The 19,319-nt window shown below is 32.7% G+C and overlaps 1 protein-coding gene across 1 annotated transcript in view; it reads left to right on the top strand.

Annotated features, from left to right (window-relative positions):
- LOC124362854 (F-box only protein 9-like) overlaps positions 1 to 8,738 on the top strand; it is a 32,634-nt gene extending 23,896 nt beyond the window's left edge. Inside the window, 3 exon segments of the mRNA XM_046817713.1 lie at positions 2,240 to 2,428; positions 6,816 to 7,044; positions 8,472 to 8,738. Coding sequence (XP_046673669.1) covers positions 2,240 to 2,428; positions 6,816 to 7,044; positions 8,472 to 8,663 — 610 coding nt within the window. The 3' untranslated portion in view covers positions 8,664 to 8,738.
- Positions 8,739 to 19,319: the final 10,581 nt, after the last annotated feature.

Here is a 19,319-nt window from a genome sequence, read left to right as displayed (position 1 = left end):
AACGTTGGACTGCATCATCGTTGTACAAGATCTTACTTGTGAGAGTGAACTTTTTATGCCACACATTAATCTGATTACTTGTATAGTAATATATGAGTATTTAATATTTGCATGTCAGCACTAATTTCATACATTTTTAGAAGTAAATAGGCATTACTGATGTTTAAAGCGCAAAAATATCTATCTTCATTCATTTGTGCACATATGTCTTCAATTCATAGTACGGAATAATGTTAGACCTTGGTCATTTTATTTAAGATAACTTTGTAGTCAGCTCAGATCCTTATTGAGCCATTAGGCTTAACCACTGGAACTATTGGTTCTTTGAACTTGGGGTCCTCCAATCAAATGGTTGAACCAATATGTTCTTGTACCTAGTTTTTCCAGTTGTACTTCTTCAACTCTGTCCTGAAGAGCATAGGGTACCTACCTAGGTTTTATGAAGAACAGAAGTAGACCTTTCTTCAATGTGAAATGTCCTTTTACATCTGGAACTATTTCAATATTCTCTTCAAAACATCCTGGTATTTATTCAGTAGTTGATCAAGCTCTGAAACAAGTTCTGTCATTTCTTCTAAGGGTCTAATGTTGTCAAGAGTCAAATTCTATTTTTCTTAGCCAAACGTGGCTGAATATTAAATGAAATTCTTGATTTACAATATATAGTTTTCCCATAAAGTCCTTATTTTATAGATCACCTTTAAAAAAACTTGTGGGCCTGACAATTTCACCTTTGTTTCTGGTTTTTTTTTTCTGATTCAAGAGTTCTATGTATGGGTAGTACATATAAATCTTCAACGTTTTATGAGTTATCTAGCCTACCTATCCAAAGCCATGCTGTATTCAATGTTTTATTGTACCGTATTGAATTCAGTCCATATTGTTTCTAACTGAACTTTGTATCTTGTATGCTTATCCTTAGTAATTTGTTTGTGTATAACGTTCAGAAGATTTGTGAACATTAATTCTAGTATTTCCTTTGCTTCATAAGTTGGTTTAAAATGGGTGGCTTCACCATCCTCACCCCAATTTGTTACAGTCACATAAAAAATGTCACAGTCTTCGTTAAACTTGAACTTCAACTTGAATATATGTATTTTGGTTTCTACAAAAACAATTGAAGCGTGAAGAGTGAACAACATTTAATTAACATATGGGTAATAGTAATATGGTATGTACTCACGTAACTAATTTCCACTCTATTGACTGAGGTTTAATGTAGATACCCAAATCTCAAGAATGGTGGTCTATATTTAGCAGAAACTTCTGACGAATGTGAGCAGTGTTCAGGTTTTTTCCAGCAAAAGCCCTATAACTGAACATATTTCTCATTACATGGATTTCAGTTGTATTGTTTGTGTTACTGTATGTTATTCCTCTCTCCCCTTCAGTCTAAGGACTTAAAATGTAGGCTTTACGTATTCAATTTATTGGACATAGTATCATTATTATCAGGTAGAGTTTGATAGCAGGTGCCTCTAAATAATCAATACTTACATTATAATTTTGGTAATAAACAAACTTAAATAATTGATTGTATTTATTGACAACATAATTATGAAATTTGGATTAATTAATGGTCAGAATTTTTAATTTGTATTTAAAAGTGCAAGGTAGTGCAAGAAACTAAAATTAAATGAACAAGACCTAAAAACAAAACACAATTTTTTTTAATCGCTATGTATAGGCAGTTGCTTTAGTCAAATGCCCAAATGTTTTTTTTAGAGATTTACTTGATATTTGTACAAGCAGGTGTTCACAAAGATAGTCTGTAAACATTTTGACAAGGATTCTACTATTTCAGTTTCTTTCAAGCACCCTCCAAAATCACGTAACTATCTGAGTGTACCTTTAGTATGGAAGAAATAAAATTTGCAATGATATTAAGAGTGATCTTCCACAATCAAGATGATTGAAACAATACATTATGCTTTCTATAGATGTTATGATTGTTCTGTTGGCTTCACATTCTTTAAAGTGTGTGGTGGGATAGAATATCTCTTTTGTTTGTTCATATTAAAATTATATTAGTTCATATTTACATAGCAAAAATAGTATTTTTTTTTTCGTTATTTAAAAATTACTTTCACATAATAGCAAACTATACTCTAGCTTTTAATTAAAACATTTGGTAATTTAGTTATCAATTATTAAAATTGATTATTTAAAGGCACACATTATCGAAACTTATTCCTATTACTTTGATGTTGCAATAATTATGAATATTTGATGGATGCAGGGTCTGGGGAGTGAACTGTGGAGGTCTGTCTGAGTATAAGTCCTGGAGGGAGATGTTCATCTTACGACCACGGCTCCATTTCAACGGTTGCTACATCAGCAAGACCACATATGTGCGGAGTGGAGAGAACAGCTTCCAAGACCAGTTCTATAGACCTTGGCACTTTGTTCAGTATTTTCGCTATTTAAGGTATTGTCTAAGACACTTACCATGCTGTTTGTGAAAATGTTCCCGCTTCATGTATGCAAGCATCTTTGTATGTATCAACTGTTACTAAACAAATATACCAATTTTTACAAAATGCGTCATAAAGATTTAGTTAGTGAAAAACCAGAATTTAAGTCTTCTTTTTTTGAAAATTTAAACTTCTTATGACTTACTTTTAAAAATAAATGCATGTCTTTAGTGAATAAATTAAGAACCACTGCACTGAGTTCAAAAATTTTTATATGTGTTACAACTAAAGTAATTCATCCAGCTTATGTATAATAGCTAGTGATTTTGGCCCGTGATTAATAGTGCTCTATGTATTCAGCCATTATACATATTATCTGACTGAAGTTGGTCATAATAACATTAATAATTAATCATGCTTTATTTATTAAACTATAGGTTAGGTCAGGTCAGGTCAAGTCATGTCGCTTTGCTTCGCTTCACAAGACTGGTCACGTAACTTCCCTTTACATCTTGAAATTATTACTTTGACCAACTTGAATGAGCTATTCTTCATAATGTTTGGTCAGAGTAATGTTTCTTAGGTCTACTATTATTTTAGCCAAAACGCATTAGCTATTACGTATAATGACTAGTTAACGTTAACATAATAAAATTATCACTTCGACTTGTGAATTTGAACCGATGCACATAATAACTGATTAAGCCCAATGACCAAAACATATTTATATATAGTTCATTGGAAGTTTAACCCCTTAAAGATTTTCTTTTTGTACCTTAAACTATATTGTTTTGCTGTTTTTAAAGAGAGGTTTGTAGAGTTTAGATTTATACTTTTACTATGCAAAACTTTTTTTTATTTTTATCATTTTTTTATATATCTGTGCCAGCTGCGTAAAGAGTGTTAAGTCCCAAAATTGGTCAAAATGAGTTATTGCTACACACCCGCATGCAGAACAATGATATCTACGTTTGTGTATAGGGTGATAAGTCCAATTTCACATAATAAGCAGGTTATTCACTTGTGCGCCAATGGTATAAGTAAAAAGTGAACAATATTGATTGTGTAAAGTGTGTGTTTAGTCCATGGTCACATTTTACTCAAACTATACTGCTTTAAGGTCTATTTGTGTTTAGTGTGTTAAGTCCAAGCAATTTGTGACTTATCGCACTATTCACTAATTTATTTATTAAGTTAACACACTTTACACTGTTTAAAGCCTGATTTGACTACTTTAGTTTTCAGTAGTTGTATTGACCATACTCTGGAAAACAAGCACATAATAATCATCATAACCTGATAGTTTGTTGGTTAATGTGAAATGTAGTGTACAAGTTAGTTTACCATCATGTCATCAAGATCTAAGCGGATTTTGGAAATGTTGTGGTGCAGGTAAAAGCACAGATTTTTCTTCGGAAGATGAAAAAGGGGCGTATTTAAAGAAAAAATTCTTGAAGATGCAGAGTTTGCATATGAATCTAAAAAAGTTAGATAAAGAAAAATCAAAAGTTGACCATACCACTAAACAGTGACATTTGATTTGCAGCAATGCCTGCCAACTCCTCTAGTTCACAGTTCTGTGCTTTCTATAAACGCCAACTTTGGACTTTCAACCTAACAGTCTACGACTGCACTGAAGGCTTAACTTACTGCTACCTTTGGCATGAAGGTATAGCTGGTAGAGGTGCCAATGAAGTGGGTTCATTTATCTATTCGTTCATTTCGGAAGCTACAAAAACCTGATGTGACATGTTTGACAATGTACACAGATACATGTGGGGGCCAGAAACAAAAACACAATACATAAGCTGCTATGTGTATGGTGACCCTACAGAATTCGCCCAGGACTAAATGAAATCAACCATAAATGTTTGATACCTGGGCATACGCACAAGAAGTGTGATACATCTCACGCTCTAATTGAAAAACGTAAAAAAAACCTTTCACAGAAAACATTAACCACCCCCACGATTGGAGCCAGCTTATACGAAGTACTGGATAAAAGCATCCTTTTATTGTAATGAAGAACTTGAAGACTTTTTTTACTTTGCTAAGCTTTTCAAAAGTGATCTCCAGCAGCGCAAGCAAGATGTTGTAGGAAACAGTTTCAATTGGAGGAATGTGCAGTGGTTGAAGTACCTAAAAAGTGAACCTGGAATCATTTTCTACAAAACTTCCTTGGACCCCAATCAGTCATTTCAATGTATAAGTTTTAAAAGGAGATGTAATGAAACCACTTTTGCAATGACCACCCTAGTCTACGTTACAAGGGCCAAAACCCTATCCCTGAAAACAAAAATAAAAACCTCCTTGATCTATTACCTTTTATTTCACCTGTGTTTTCACCCAATTTTATAAAGACCTGAAGACTTTACAGGAAAGCAAAGGATACCTATCCAGATGACATTCCAAATGAAGAAAACTGAAGAGGCAGTACCATTAGTTGTAAAAAGGAGGAGGAACGCACTAAATCCAAAAAAGAAGAAAAACATGTAATAAAACGAAAAGAAATAAATATAAAAACAAACCGCCAAAGGAAAGGGTTAATAGACATTTTCAAAAAATAATTTAATTGTTTGAATATTAATAATTCACTGCTCTGTAAGATTAGAGATTTGTTAACTTTTTTACAGCTATTCCGAAACACAAAAAATTAAATTTTGTCAATTTACCAATATGTTTGCCAGAGTAAAACTTTTGTGTTTGTATAAATATTTAATCTAGCCTTTGACTTAATTAAACAATATACTACTTAAAGTTTGTTTTTTTAACCCTACAAACAATTTAAATATTTAAAGACAGTGTAATAAAAGTTTACTGTTTCAAATCGCAGCTTTCTTCTAGTATAAAATAAGTTAAGTCCATGCAATTAGTGTAAACCGTGTTAAGTCCAAGTCAAAAAAAGTTTTACATTTTTTTCTAATAAAAGAAAATATTGTTACGTTATTTTGAAGTATAGTACCTTTTAAGGTAATACACAAACTAATATTTTAATGAAAATAGGAGGTCTGTAGGAGTAAAATGTCCACATACTATTAAAAAGTGTAGGTTTCAGATTTACTGAAAACTTCAAACGTGAATATCTCAAAACTATGTTTTTTGACTTAACACTCTTTACGCAGCTGGCACAGATATATATATTGTTCACTAAGTCATTTTCACTATCCTTGTCCATATCATCATCATGTAAACAAAGCCAATTGTCTATTTATGTGTCAGATATTTCCATGGTACAATAAAACTAAAAAATAAAATAAAGGAAAAGAAATAAAATACTCCAGGGCAGGTGACATGCAACAACACACTGTAGCTGTCTGCACTGTGCGGCTACAGCGAACTCACCAAAGTGCAAACACTTAGGACACGAGGACCAAGGAAGTACTGATGATATCTAGTAAAAAACACCAGAAATAGTATTGTGACACATGTAGTTGTGCTTGCTTATGCCTTGACAGATTTCGTTGAAACTAGTACCGTTGGAATTGCAATACAATTTTCCAAATAGTTGGCGTCTAGTATTTTTTTTATAACTATGCTGATTTTTTTATTTGAATTTAAAAATTTTTAATTAGCACCATTTTGTTAATATTAAAGAAAATAACACAATTATTTTTTATTTTCTTACCTATTCAAACCTATGTGCCAAATTTGGTTTCTTTAGCGTTACTAGTTTTAGAGACAATAATTTGTTAATAAAAAAAATGCAAAATGGCTGCTAGCGGCTAAACGAAGTGGAAACTGGAAAAAAGTTATTCTTCATTTTTAGCTCACAATTATATATAAAATCTGAAAATGTATATTCAGCCCAACCTTTTTGTTACACCCTTTATAAATCACTTCAAATCAGTGATTTCTTTTGTATAGATTTTTAAATGTTAATGTGCACAACTAGCAAAAAAAGTGCTAGTCGTTACAGGTTTTGCGTCTGCCACCGCTAAAGTTAAGTAGCTAAATGAAATAAGTGAACCTTAATTTGTTTATTTGTAATAACTCATGTCTGTATTTTTAAATTGTATTTCTCTTCATAACTTTTAAATTAATGAATTACTGGGCAGTGGTTTGTATTATTCAAATAAAGGTCAACAAAATTATGATTATTACATGACCCAGATATTATTTAAAATATTAGACCTAAATCCAAGAAGGCAGATTCAAAATGACCAACAAAATTCAAAACTAGCCAATCTGAAAGTTACATACTAAAAATTAAGTTGCAATTTTACAATTTTATAAAAATATATATCTTATAGCTTATTCCACACTTAATGAACACATTTTATACAGAAACAATGGTAAAACATACTTTTCAAATTGCCAGTCAATCAGTGTTCATTTAATAATGTTAGTAATTGTGCTATACTAAGAAATGTGAAAAAAATGAATCAAGTAAACGTTGTGCAGATTTTTCCCCGAGGGCCTGGTGCTGATGCTGACATCAACTGAGGAGCCCACCTCCTGCCTTGGGCAGCTGAAGACGCGGCAGATGCGACACCCAGCTATGATGGTGGGTCACTACCGGCTGTGTGAAAACCGTGTCACGCTGGTGATGCAGAAACAAGAAGCTTTCATGTCACAGAAGTATGCAAGGTCACGCAAAAACAACAACACACAGGAACAAACGTTTCACTTGGTGAGCATAAAATTGGAAAATTTACAATTTTTCTGTGTTGACATGCCGTGTCTGATTATGTTGAAATTTAACAAAAGTTACGGCTTGACATTGCACTCATTGGTTGTACTTTGTTTTGTCTTTTTTTAGAATTATAATCAGGAATCAGTTCTAAAATTAAATTAAATAACTGATTGTGTCCATCCAATTTTTAAACTAAAAGAAATGTACCAATATTACTCGTTTTGTACATCGTTTATGTAGCAATATCAGAATCTATCTACTCTGTTGATTAGTTACAAAATAAAATGTCCAGGCTTCAGACAGGAGTATGACAGTTAGAGCACTTTCAAACAAGTCAAGTCCTGATTCTTAGTGTTGGATAACTGTTGTAGACTTATCATGGTTGCTCAATAAAAATGCCAAGAATTATACAGGCAAAGTGACATAACAAATAGACCTTTGACAAGAAATCAAGCCACTATGGCAGTAAAAACCAGCATATGTGGCTCTCATCCTTTTCTTTGAATTATAGGTGAATGACCACTCAACTAACTGTTAACTGAAACCAGAGACATTAATAAGATACACACTAAACACTGAGGCCAGGTGAATACTGACTCTAACACAGTGATCTCACTCACTAACATCTATTAAATGACTATCTCACTGTATTTTTTTTTAATAAGTAGCATTTGCTTAGTGTTAAGGTTCAAACTACTGAACATAAACTAAAAACTGTCATAATTTGTATTGTTGCATGGTAAAATGACACTCTTTAGTGTAACATTTCTTTAAAAAACCGGTACTCATGACTTTTCAAATAAATTTTAAAAAGTAAATATTTATTTATGTAGGACCTTTCTTGTCCAGAATAAAAAAAAAATGTTATAGAAGTTATGAAAATAACTAAATCAAGATGGTGTTACTTATCCACTATTATTAGTTGTCACTCAATATATTGATCACAAACTTTGATGCCACAATGGATTTTTATATAGTCTATGGTACCAGATTATAAAGGAAAGCGGTATTTCAAAAGTTTGCATACCACTAATGCGTTTGTCTATTGGTCAAATTCTAAAATAGAAAGGTAGCAACACAAATACTATTCTTGTGTCACAGAGAAGGATTTAATTAATCTCAGTGAATAGCCTAACTGTATTGATAAATGATTTAAGTGTATTGTTATATGTCTAAGAGGGAAGTAAGTATACAAATTTTGATTTAAGTTGGGTGAATAGCTAGCTAACACTAACAAATTACAGCACAGTATTCATTCAAAAACTGGCTGATCCCAATATTATCACTATGACCCTATTTGTTTGAAAAATTGGTATCTTAATTATTTATGAGAACTAGCTCATTGAACTTATTATGTATAAGGAATTTCAAGGAATATACTCAAGCTAATATAACAGACCTAATATTTGTTGTCGAATGTATAGGAATTTGAGATTGTGACCTATCGATCCAAGACGCATGGACAACTGCGATGGAGGTGCTATTCAGTCTTCACTAAAAACAGGAACGGTCATGGAACTTCTACAGCATTCGAGGTTGTCGGTTCTAGATTTCCTCCACTCTGGTTTTCTCGTGTCAAAAGCTACACTGCAGAGGCTGATTACCCTTTAATGTAAAGTTATAGATTTTATTTTCTCAGATCTGTAAGTTGTAATTAACTAGATGATTAAATCATCATAAAATGTTGTGTATTTGTTTATTTTAATTCTCCTTAAAATCTATCGCTTGTAGTGAGCAATCAAGCTTGAGTAGAAGGGTTGATTTACCCATTGAGATGAAGTTCTGTGATATATTGTGCAGTAAGCTAGACAACAATTTTGAGGCTACTTAATTTTATTATTAGCACCATTTTACTAAGTGATGATTATTGTTTGTCCATTGAATTCTATTAAAATTAGATATATCATTTTGTAGTTTGTTTCTTGTTAGTTTCCTCAATACTGAATCAATGTATAAATTCATTGAAAAAACGTAGGTCTGAAAAAACCACTGCCATTGCTTGATGACTATCAAACACAAAGTATGAACATCAAATGTAGTTCAAAGAGGAACCTATAGAGGTTCCTCTTTGAATTCTATTGAATTCTATTCTATTCTATTCAAAGGAAATTGAATTCAAAGGAATTCAAAGCGCTTGTCCTCCACTGAAGGAACTCCTGGACACTGAAGTATGGATGCTCCAGCAGCTAGCTTCTTAAGGAGGTCTTGAAGTTCTTCTCTGGAAGCTTTCTTAGGTGGTCAGGTAGATTTTTAGAACATGGCTCCTTTATACGATGGTTTTTTCTCGAACAGAGTCAGATGATGAGGGTCAAGGAGGAAGTTGTTTCTATGTCTGGTGTTGTAGGGGTGGATGTCGCCAGTTCTTGCTTGCCCTGTTTTTGTGGCAAATAAGATCGTCTCTAGGATATAGAGTCCTATGATTCAAAGGAATAGAATAGAATATATCTTTATTGAACATATTCTTAGAGAATAGAACAAAGGTCAGTGTTTATGTCACAATCAGTGTATGAGTCAGTGTATGTAAATTACAAAGCGCTTGTCCTCCACTGAAGGAACTCCTGGACACTGAAGTATGGATGCTCCAGCAGCTAGCTTCTTAAGGAGGTCTTGAAGTTCTTCTCTGGAAGCTTTCTTAGGTGGTCAGGTAGATTTTTAGAACATGGCTCCTTTATACGATGGTTTTTTCTCGAACAGAGTCAGATGATGAGGGTCAAGGAGGAAGTTGTTTCTATGTCTGGTGTTGTAGGGGTGGATGTCGCCAGTTCTTGCTTGCCCTGTTTTTGTGGCAAATAAGATCGTCTCTAGGATATAGAGTCCTATGATCGTCAGTATTCCTAGATGTCTGAAAGCTGCTCGGCATGAGTCCATTGGTCCTAATCCACTTAGAGTCCTGACAGCCCTTTTTTGTATAACGAGCACCCTTTTAAGATTTCCAATTGTCGTACCTCCCCAGGCTATCAATCCATATCTAAAATGACATTCAAATAGGGAAAGGTATGCTGTCAAAGCTACTTGAGGGCTACTGATTTGTTTTATTCTTCTCACTGCATACAGGCTACTATTAAGTTTGTGGCAGAGTTGATTGATGTGAGGTTCCCATGAGAGGTTTTGATCTACAGTTAGACCAAGGTGCTTTCCTGATTTAATTGTAGTTATTTCTGGGAGCCCGTCGTATTGGTTTGGGTTAGGTGTAAAGACTAGCTGTTGGGTCTTTGAGTCATTTAAGACTAAATCATTGAGGTGGCAGTATTGCTTAGCCACATTATATGCAACAAAAGAGTCTATATCTAGCTGAGCTTTGTTCTTATTTGCTAAAATCAAAGCTGTGTCGTCAGCATACATTACAATTTCACAGTGGTTTTGGAGATAATTTGGGAAGTCATTTGTTAGGAGAATGTACAAGACGGGTCCAAGCACGGAGCCTTGAGGTACTCCTCTGTTAACTGGTAGTGGCTTAGATTTTACTTTCGTCACAGTGTTTTTCTCCAAGTAAGTAAGTTCTACTACTTGTTCCCTGTTGCTCAAGTAGCTCTTAAACCAGTCAAGTTCCTTGTCAATGACTCCAAGAGAGTGTAACTTTTTCAGTATAAGTTCATGATCAAGGCAGTCAAACGCTTTACTAAAATCCAAAAATATGCTTGTTGCAATTTGTCCTTTTTCCAGATTGTCGATGATTTCTTCAATTAGTTGAGCTATTGCTGTTGAAGTTGATCTGTCTTTTATAAAACCGTGTTGTCTAGGGGTGAGAAGATCGTGCTGCTTGAGGTGGCCCAGTAGTCTATTTAGTATTACTCGCTCCAGTATTTTAGAAAAAGTAGAGATTAGGGAAATTGCCCTGTAGCTGGTGGCTTCATTTGTTGCTCCACATTTGAATTTCAGATAGATTTTTAGAAATATTCCTTGTGAAAGTGATTTATTAATGATGTGAGTCAGTGGGGTGATTATTTCGTGTTTGCACTGTTTGATCGATTTTGATGAGATCTCATCCTCCCCTGCTGATGTTTTTGCTTTTAAAGAGTCAATGATTTTTCCAATTTCTTGTTTGTTGGTTTCAGAGAAAGCTAGGTTTGGTGTTTGAAGTGTTTGGTTGTTATTGTTTGGTGCTATTACAGGTGTCGATGTTCCATTTCTGAGGAGTGTTTGGTTAGCAACTGTAGCAAAGAAGTAATTTAAATGATTGGCAATAGTTATTGGAGAGTCAACGATTTCTTCCTCTATTTTTAGGCATTCTAGTGGATTTTTTGAAGATTTTTCTTTTCTTTCATTATTTATTACATTCCACACAGCTTTTGATTTGTTGTCCGACTGTTCTATGAATGAAGAGTTGCACTGTTTACGAAGAGTTTTGAGTTTTATATCATAACATTTTCCTTCGAGCTGTTTCTTTTTTGCCATCAGGGTGGCCAGTAATGATTTGTTTATTCAGTGCTTCTAAGTATGATAATTTTAGGGCCTGACTTTCATTGTCCCATATATTTTTGTAGGGGTTTCTTTTCTTCTTTACTATCTTGAGTAGACATGCTATGTTCATTGCGGTTTGAAAAATTCCACTAAATGCTTTATAAGCAAGTTTTCACATTCTCGGTGAGAGTGACTTTAGTCCAGTCTTGGGATTCCAGATTGTGCTTCAATTCTTGCACTGTTCTTGCGTTAAACTGTCTTCTTTTTGTTTGGGTCAGTGGCTGTTTCGTAGAATCTGTGAGAATCATACATAGTTGGGCCGTGTGGTCTGAGAGGCCTGTCTGTGTTATTTTGGTAGCTATATCCGTTTCTTTTATGTTCGTGCATATAAAATCTATAGAGGTCTGGCTATGATTTGTTATTCTGGTTGCGGGTAGATGAAGTCTGCTCAAGCCATGGCTAAGGAGCATTTCATCCAGGTTTCTTCTGTCATTGCTTTCAATAAGATTGTCTACATTCACGTCCCCCATCACCAGTACCATGTCATTAATGGCTACAACTGTGTCGTACTATTTTAGTGGAGGAGGTACTTCATTTGTGCAACTTCAGCATTGTCAGTGGAAATGTCAAACCCTTACTGTTTGTGCTTGTTGTAGCTACACATTTTAAATGAATGCTGGAAATAAAATACCTTTCCAATACAGTGAGAATTATTTTGTGGTATTACCATTCAACCAATGCTTGGATATAAAATAATATTTAAGGATACGTGGATTTTATTATTTGCTAATTAATAAAAATAAAAATTCACTTATTGAAAATAAAGTTTTTTATTAATAAAAAAAAACAAGCTGACACTTCTCAACGAACCTTAATGGATAAAAATAAATAAATAAAAATAAAATCTTTCACACAGTTTCAATTAAATTTCTGCTCTTCTAAACTTAATAAAGTGGTGCTTCAATTTACGTTTGCCTTCAGTATATATTGATTATCTTTTTAAAACTTATTTCTGAATTTATCTGTATTCTTTCTGAATTGACTAATTAAATTGAATTAATTTCTTGAAAGTACACAGGAAAAAACAACAAATTACCACAAAGCTACGGCAATCCTTACGCGATTTAAAGCAGATTTATACAAGGGGAAACTACAACATTTTGAACTAATAGTGGGGCATCTTCAAATATTCAAAAGTACGATGCAATATACAAATTATTTAGCAATTGGTGAAGTTCAGTACAATCAAGATGCCAGTTCAAAAGAGGCGATAAACGCAGGCATCCGATACACACAGAATCCAAACTCAGACTGCCGCCTGAGCCAGTTCTATCAGGGAAACTACAAGAACCTCGACCCAACCTGTAAACAGCTGACCCGCTTAAGCCCTGCCCGCCCTATGTCGCAGTCGCAAGACGGCTAAGATCCCGGCAGCGAACAAGTAACAATTATTTAATTTGCAAATTGCCTCTTGAAAATCTAATTTCTGAGGGTAATTGCAGTAAAATACAAAACAAAACTATGGCCCACAATAATTATGTTAACAGTACAACATTTTAGTTGATTTAACTCTTACACAAGCTCATCATATTTTACTTCTTTTTAATGTAAACTATTAATTTGAATAACAGTAGAGACTGTTGCAGTTGATCCAACTAGAATGCTATGAAAAATGTAACCACAGGAAATAAATGGTACCACAATCAAGCTGTTACGAAACGGTCTCATCATGAAACTTTAACTACATAGTTATACTGTTGTCTGCTAGATAGCAGCCCTCAACAGACTAGGATCTCTTTTTAATCTTATGTTAATGCATTTAATGTTTCTGGTTGGTACAACTTTGTAAAATATTTGTTTTTCTTTTATTTTACCCAGCTGATGATTGTTGTTGTAATGATAGTGAGGGAGGGTGTGACTACCTGGTTGAAGTCACAGACAGCAGAATTTTATAACACTGGAATTTCAAAACTAGTTCACTGCTATTATCAGTTCCTAAATTTGGTGAATATGTTGAAAAATAGCATTTTAGTAAAACTTTCAAATATACAATTTTTCCTTATACTTTGTTTTTTTGTTTATATCAAAACTTAATCTACTTTCTAAATAGCCCCTGTATTATATGGTTATAAAGTGATAATAGTCAAAAACAGATAGGGTGATCGTTAATAATCAGTTGTTTAGGTACAGTGGAGTCCCGCTAATCCGAACACGTGTAATCCGAACGTCGGTTAATCCGAACAGGTCCAGGAGGAATTATTTATAACGATAATGAACAGTTATAGGAACTAATTACATAAAAAATGAAAATGGGTGCATCATTTCGTACATAAGTAAAGAAAATTTTAATTAAATAGACATACAGTATTTTATTAAGACAAATTGTGTACGGTACAGTACATAAATAATGAAGTTAAATACAGTACCAAATTGAAACTTACAGGTTAAGTATGAGTTAAATTACTGTAATCAGTGAATTATTATTATATGAAATTATAATTATGAAAAATTAAATAAGTGAAATCAAACAAAAATTGGACGTACAGTACTGATATTATTATTGAGTACAATATTAATTGTTAAAAGACATAAATTCAGTTATTGTCTTCTGTCGCATTGAAGAGAGTCTATTGGATGACGCGTAGTTTCGTACAACTATTGAACGCGTGGACCCGTACAATATCCAGTACGCTCACATTGCTTAACAATAGAACTCTCACACTAAATACGGTAAATGTGCTTAGTATTCGCAAACAAGTTTATTTGTCAAGAAATACAATGAATAGTCAGAAAACATGTTTTAATAAACAATGTTGATAATTCTATAACAAAATAGACCCATTCTCAATTTTAAAACCGTGTTTTTCTGTAATTCCGGCTAATCCGAACAATCACATAATCCGAATAGGGCTCGGTCCCAATTAGGTCGGATTAACGGGACTCTACTGTACTTACGTATTATATCGACCACACTATTATTATTTTAAAACATCAACATATTTGGTGATTTAGAAGCATGGTTGTTTTTAAGGTAACTGCCCACAATAGATGTCCGGTGTTATCTTATCGCAATACCTGTCCCTTCCCCCCTGGTCAAGGTTCAGCGACCGGCCGCTCCAGCGATAACGGCCAGTGCATGTTTCACTATGGCGGTCGTCTGTGGTGGCCGAAGGCGGGGATCCATTCTGCTCGCTCTGCGCTGACATCGCTGCATTTTGGGTGGCGAAGTGTGATCAAGAATTAAAACCAGTTTTGTGTGTTTTTTTTTCAATAAAGAGTAGTTTTTGTTGAATTTTTGTGTTTGGAGAAATGAAGGGGTGTGGTCGATATAATATGTAAGTACCATTGTTTACCACAATGAAATGGTGTAAAGTTGAGAAGAATATAGAGCTACTGTACTAGTGAATGATGGAGGAATCTTTTACAGCTTGAACGACCATGACTTGCCCCTTCCCTCTTTTAATACTGGGTATGCCTATGGCTTACATGACCTTGCCTACTAATCTAATCCTTACAATTCCATTGTCAGGTTTATAGATCTCATACATCAAATATCATCTTGTATCTTCAACTGGATGTAAACAGTGTGATTTTTTACCCTTTTAATCATAGCATAAGTTAGTGGACCCTACAGATCATATTTATTCTACATTTTCTAAGGTATGTGGGTGATATGCTTTACATGAATTTTGGGTATTTTCTGCACAAAATTTGTCTGTTGCAATTATCTTCATGTTAGCACCTATGGAAAATTTCTACATAACTCCTAAAGCTCAAACTGTTCCCAATTCAAAAGTATATATGCTGTACAACACAGTTTATAGAAATGAAAACTGTTCCTACAATAAACCCAAACATGATGCAAAAATTGATCTTCTTAACTAAGTTTGTTCACTGGCTTAGTACACTATTTCGTTCCAATATGATTTCCATGTAAAATTTTGAAACATTCACAACTCCGTTATGTATTGGCATAGAGGATTTCCTAAATTCCCAATCCCATTCCAAAACCGTTTGAAATACTTAAGAAGTTTTTATCACAAAAAGAATTTAATAATAAGGATGTCCATCTATTATTCTATAAAGGTTCCCCATTTTATTTTTAGAGTGAATAAAATATTTAGTTTACACAAACAGACATACAGGAAGTAAAATAAATAAGTTGTTACATTTTTATACAACATTTCTTATTTACTTTAGCCTGAGTAATTATTAAGTGAAGTTTCACTTCACAATTCAGTAATATGTGAACACTGTTTAATTTTTAGTTTATGTATTTGTACTTATGCAGTATTTAATTGTATACCTTAGTTTTATTTCTTAGCTTGTCTTAAACAAAATATGCTACTTACATACCCTTAAATTTTTGAATTTTGTTAATAATCTGGTTATTAGTTTTAATGTTAGGTTTTGAAATATGCTAATAACTTTTAATTATCTTTAGCACTATTATAATAACAACAGGCTGTACTATGTGTCATGTAAAACAGGCTTTGCTGAGTTTGCATGCAAAGTCTGTAGCACACTTCATTCTTTATATGTACTGTGTACAGACATTTGTACAGAAAAGAAATTTTTATATCCCTCCAGAATACCAAAGAGAAATTGTGCCAGCCTACTGAGTGGTAATGCTCAATGGAACAGCTAAATCCCATGAATAAACATGCACCATCTTGGAACTCATTCTTATCTATGTAGGATTAAGTTTTATACTGCATTTAAAATCTACAGATGAAACATCTTTTTAGATACATTAGGCTACATATTTTACTTTAAAATTTCATATGATTGTACTCTGCTTGTTTAATAATTTATCTATTCAGCGATCCATAAGTCCAACGTAAAAATGTTCGCTAATGCTCAGCCAAATCCATTGAATTGACATGCACCATCATCAAACTAAATGTTGCCCTTATAGAAATGAAGCTTTATGCAAAATGTCAAGTGTATAAACTGTGCATAGACAGAAATTACATTTTTCCAGTCCATCAAGTGATAAGCTTCACTAACACTAAGCCAATAACGCTTATGTAAATAGTATTTTTGCAAAACTCTTTATTGTTAATTTACAAACAAACACTCCAATAATGATTAAATTTTATTTTTGTGAAGCCTTTCGTGTTCAAGGAACACATCATCAGACCCACATAACTGGGACACAATAAAAAAAGACTATTTCAGTTATGTGGGTGTGATGATGTATTCATTGAGCATGAAAAGCCTCATAAAATCAAATTTAATAATTATTGGAGTGTTTGTTTATAAATTAAGTACAGTGGAGTCCCGCTAATCCGAACAGGTCCAGGAGGAATTATTTATAACGATAATGAACAGTTATAGGAACTAATTACATAAAAAATGAAAATGGGTGCATCATTTCGTACATAAACAAAGAAAACTTTAATTAAATAGACATACAGTATTTTATTAAGACAAATTGTGTACGGTACGGTACATAAATAATGTAGTTAAATACAGTACCAAATTGAAACTTATAGGTTAAGTATGAGTTAAATTACTGTATTAAGAAGTGAAATCAAACAAAAATTGGACGTACAGTACTGTATTATTATTAAGTACAATATTAATTGTTAAAAGACATAAATTCAGTTATTGTCTTCTGTCGCATTGAAGAGAGTCTATTGGATGACGCGTAGTTTCGTACAACTATTGAACGCGTGGACCCGTACAATATCCAGTACGCTCACATTTCTTAACAATAGAACTCTCACACTAAATACGGTAAATGTGCTTGGTATTCGCAAACACGTTTATTTGTCAAGAAATACAATGCAACAGTCAGAAAACATGTTTTAATAAACAATGTTGATAATTGTATAACAAAATAGACCCACTCTCAAGTTTAAAACAGTATTTTTTTCTGTAATTCTGGCTAATCCGAACAATCACATAATCCGAATAGGGCTCGGTCCCAATTAGGTCGGATTAACGGGACTCTACTGTATTACATTCCAATAAGAAGAAGCTGGTAAAACTTTTCATATTTTTATTTACATAAACATGAAAATTGTAGTTATCTAAACCAATGCAGAGAAATCGGGTTCAATGAAAAAACTGTTTGTGTGGAATCATTTACTGAACAAGATACAGTATGTATATAAAATTAGTAAAATGTTAATTCTGATGATGTTTGTTTTATGCATAGTAATAATAAATTTAGAGAAGGCATTTTCATTTCCTAAGAGAACATAGTGGCACAATGTAAAGTACAATATTTTTATATAAGACTTTAAAAAATCTAGTAAAAACTACTTCTATTTCCTAGTTAAAATGTCTTGTCCTTACAAATAATTACTTAACAGTTAAGATCTGTACAAAATTGATGGACATTGTGTTAAAATACACTATTTTTAATGGCAAAAAGTATTATTTATATCTTAACTGTAAAACATTATTTCTCTGAAAATTATTTATGTTTGGAGCTTATAAAAATTAATGTATATGCAATAGACAAACTGGACAAACTTTGTCTATGCCTTATAGATAATCATAGAAGTAATCTTGTTTAAGTTATGGATTTACAGAAAGGCATCTCCTAATGTGGTTCATTTTGCCTTTTGATGTTAATTCTTAAGACCGCATTTTAGTAACATTTAATTTGTTCCATGAGATTGTTGTAAAATCACTATGACAAAGTTCTCTGTTTCCCAAGTTGATATTTACACAATTATTTTGTTTACAAAATTTGGGTCAACTTACCAAGCATAACTTCTGGTACTTCTGGACTCTATTATTGTACCTAAAAATAATCCTTAAATACTTAATTATTTGACATTTATTTTGAAAATAAATAGAGCAAATATATAGAGTAAATTAAATTTCTTTATATAGTATTTATTGTACTCTGCTGTTTTTACTGTAAAATTCTGAAAAATCAATGTAGATTGAGAGTTTTTATTCTGTCCCCATACTTTTGATTGTATTTATACAAAAGGAGCATTTAATTTTGCGTTAATTTGAACCAAAATATTTTTAAGAAATTGTCTGTGCTATTTTAATAGGATATCAAATGTCAAAAGTTCACATTTTTAATTGTTGTACTTGTTTGGTTTTTTACCTTCTTTAAATAAAAACAACTTATTTTGTAAATAAACACTTTAGATTTATTTATTGGACTGTGTGTACATTACCCTTTAATCACGCTTGTACTGCAGTTAATTATCTTTTTATTGGGTTTAATTTTATTTGGTCTTAATGATAAATTTCTACTAATAAATTAGTACATTCCTTAATTACTGTAGATTGTATTTAGATTTGTCATGTTACTGCGAAAAATGTTGTGACAATAATCAATAAACAATGGTTATTGTTATTACTGCTAACAAGTTAATCATTAATGTTTTTGAATACATATGAATTTTAGGCAAACATTTAAAAAGATCTTAACTGATTAGGGCTTAGGGAATATCACAAAGTACATACCATGTTTGGGCAGGATCGTCCAAGTACTTAATTCTGTACACATACTTACAAACATGTATACTCAGTAATTAACTGCATTTAAATCTCTGTTTGGTATAAGGAGACAACTCAAGAAGTCACTATTAGCAGAATACTAAATACAATTTTTTGTCAATATAATTTGTATAATGTTTTAGTCCCAAACAGTAAATCATATGTATTGTGTTATGTGTACTATGTATTGTGCACATCTGTTGTGACGTGGGCATCACCATAGTAAATTAATGACGTCTGAATCAAACTCATTTTAAATAAGAAATTTATAAATAAAAGACTTTATTTAATTAGCACTTGTATTTTCTCAAAACTGCAGTGCATAGCATTTTCTTATCAGTAGTTAATAGTTATCAGCTGCTTAGGTGATCAGTAGAGTTGTCTGAGAGGCTATT

Source organism: Homalodisca vitripennis, chromosome 5 (assembly GCF_021130785.1).
Source record: "Homalodisca vitripennis isolate AUS2020 chromosome 5, UT_GWSS_2.1, whole genome shotgun sequence".
NCBI lineage: Eukaryota > Metazoa > Arthropoda > Insecta > Hemiptera > Cicadellidae > Homalodisca > Homalodisca vitripennis.
This window is presented reverse-complemented; position numbering and strand designations above follow the sequence as displayed.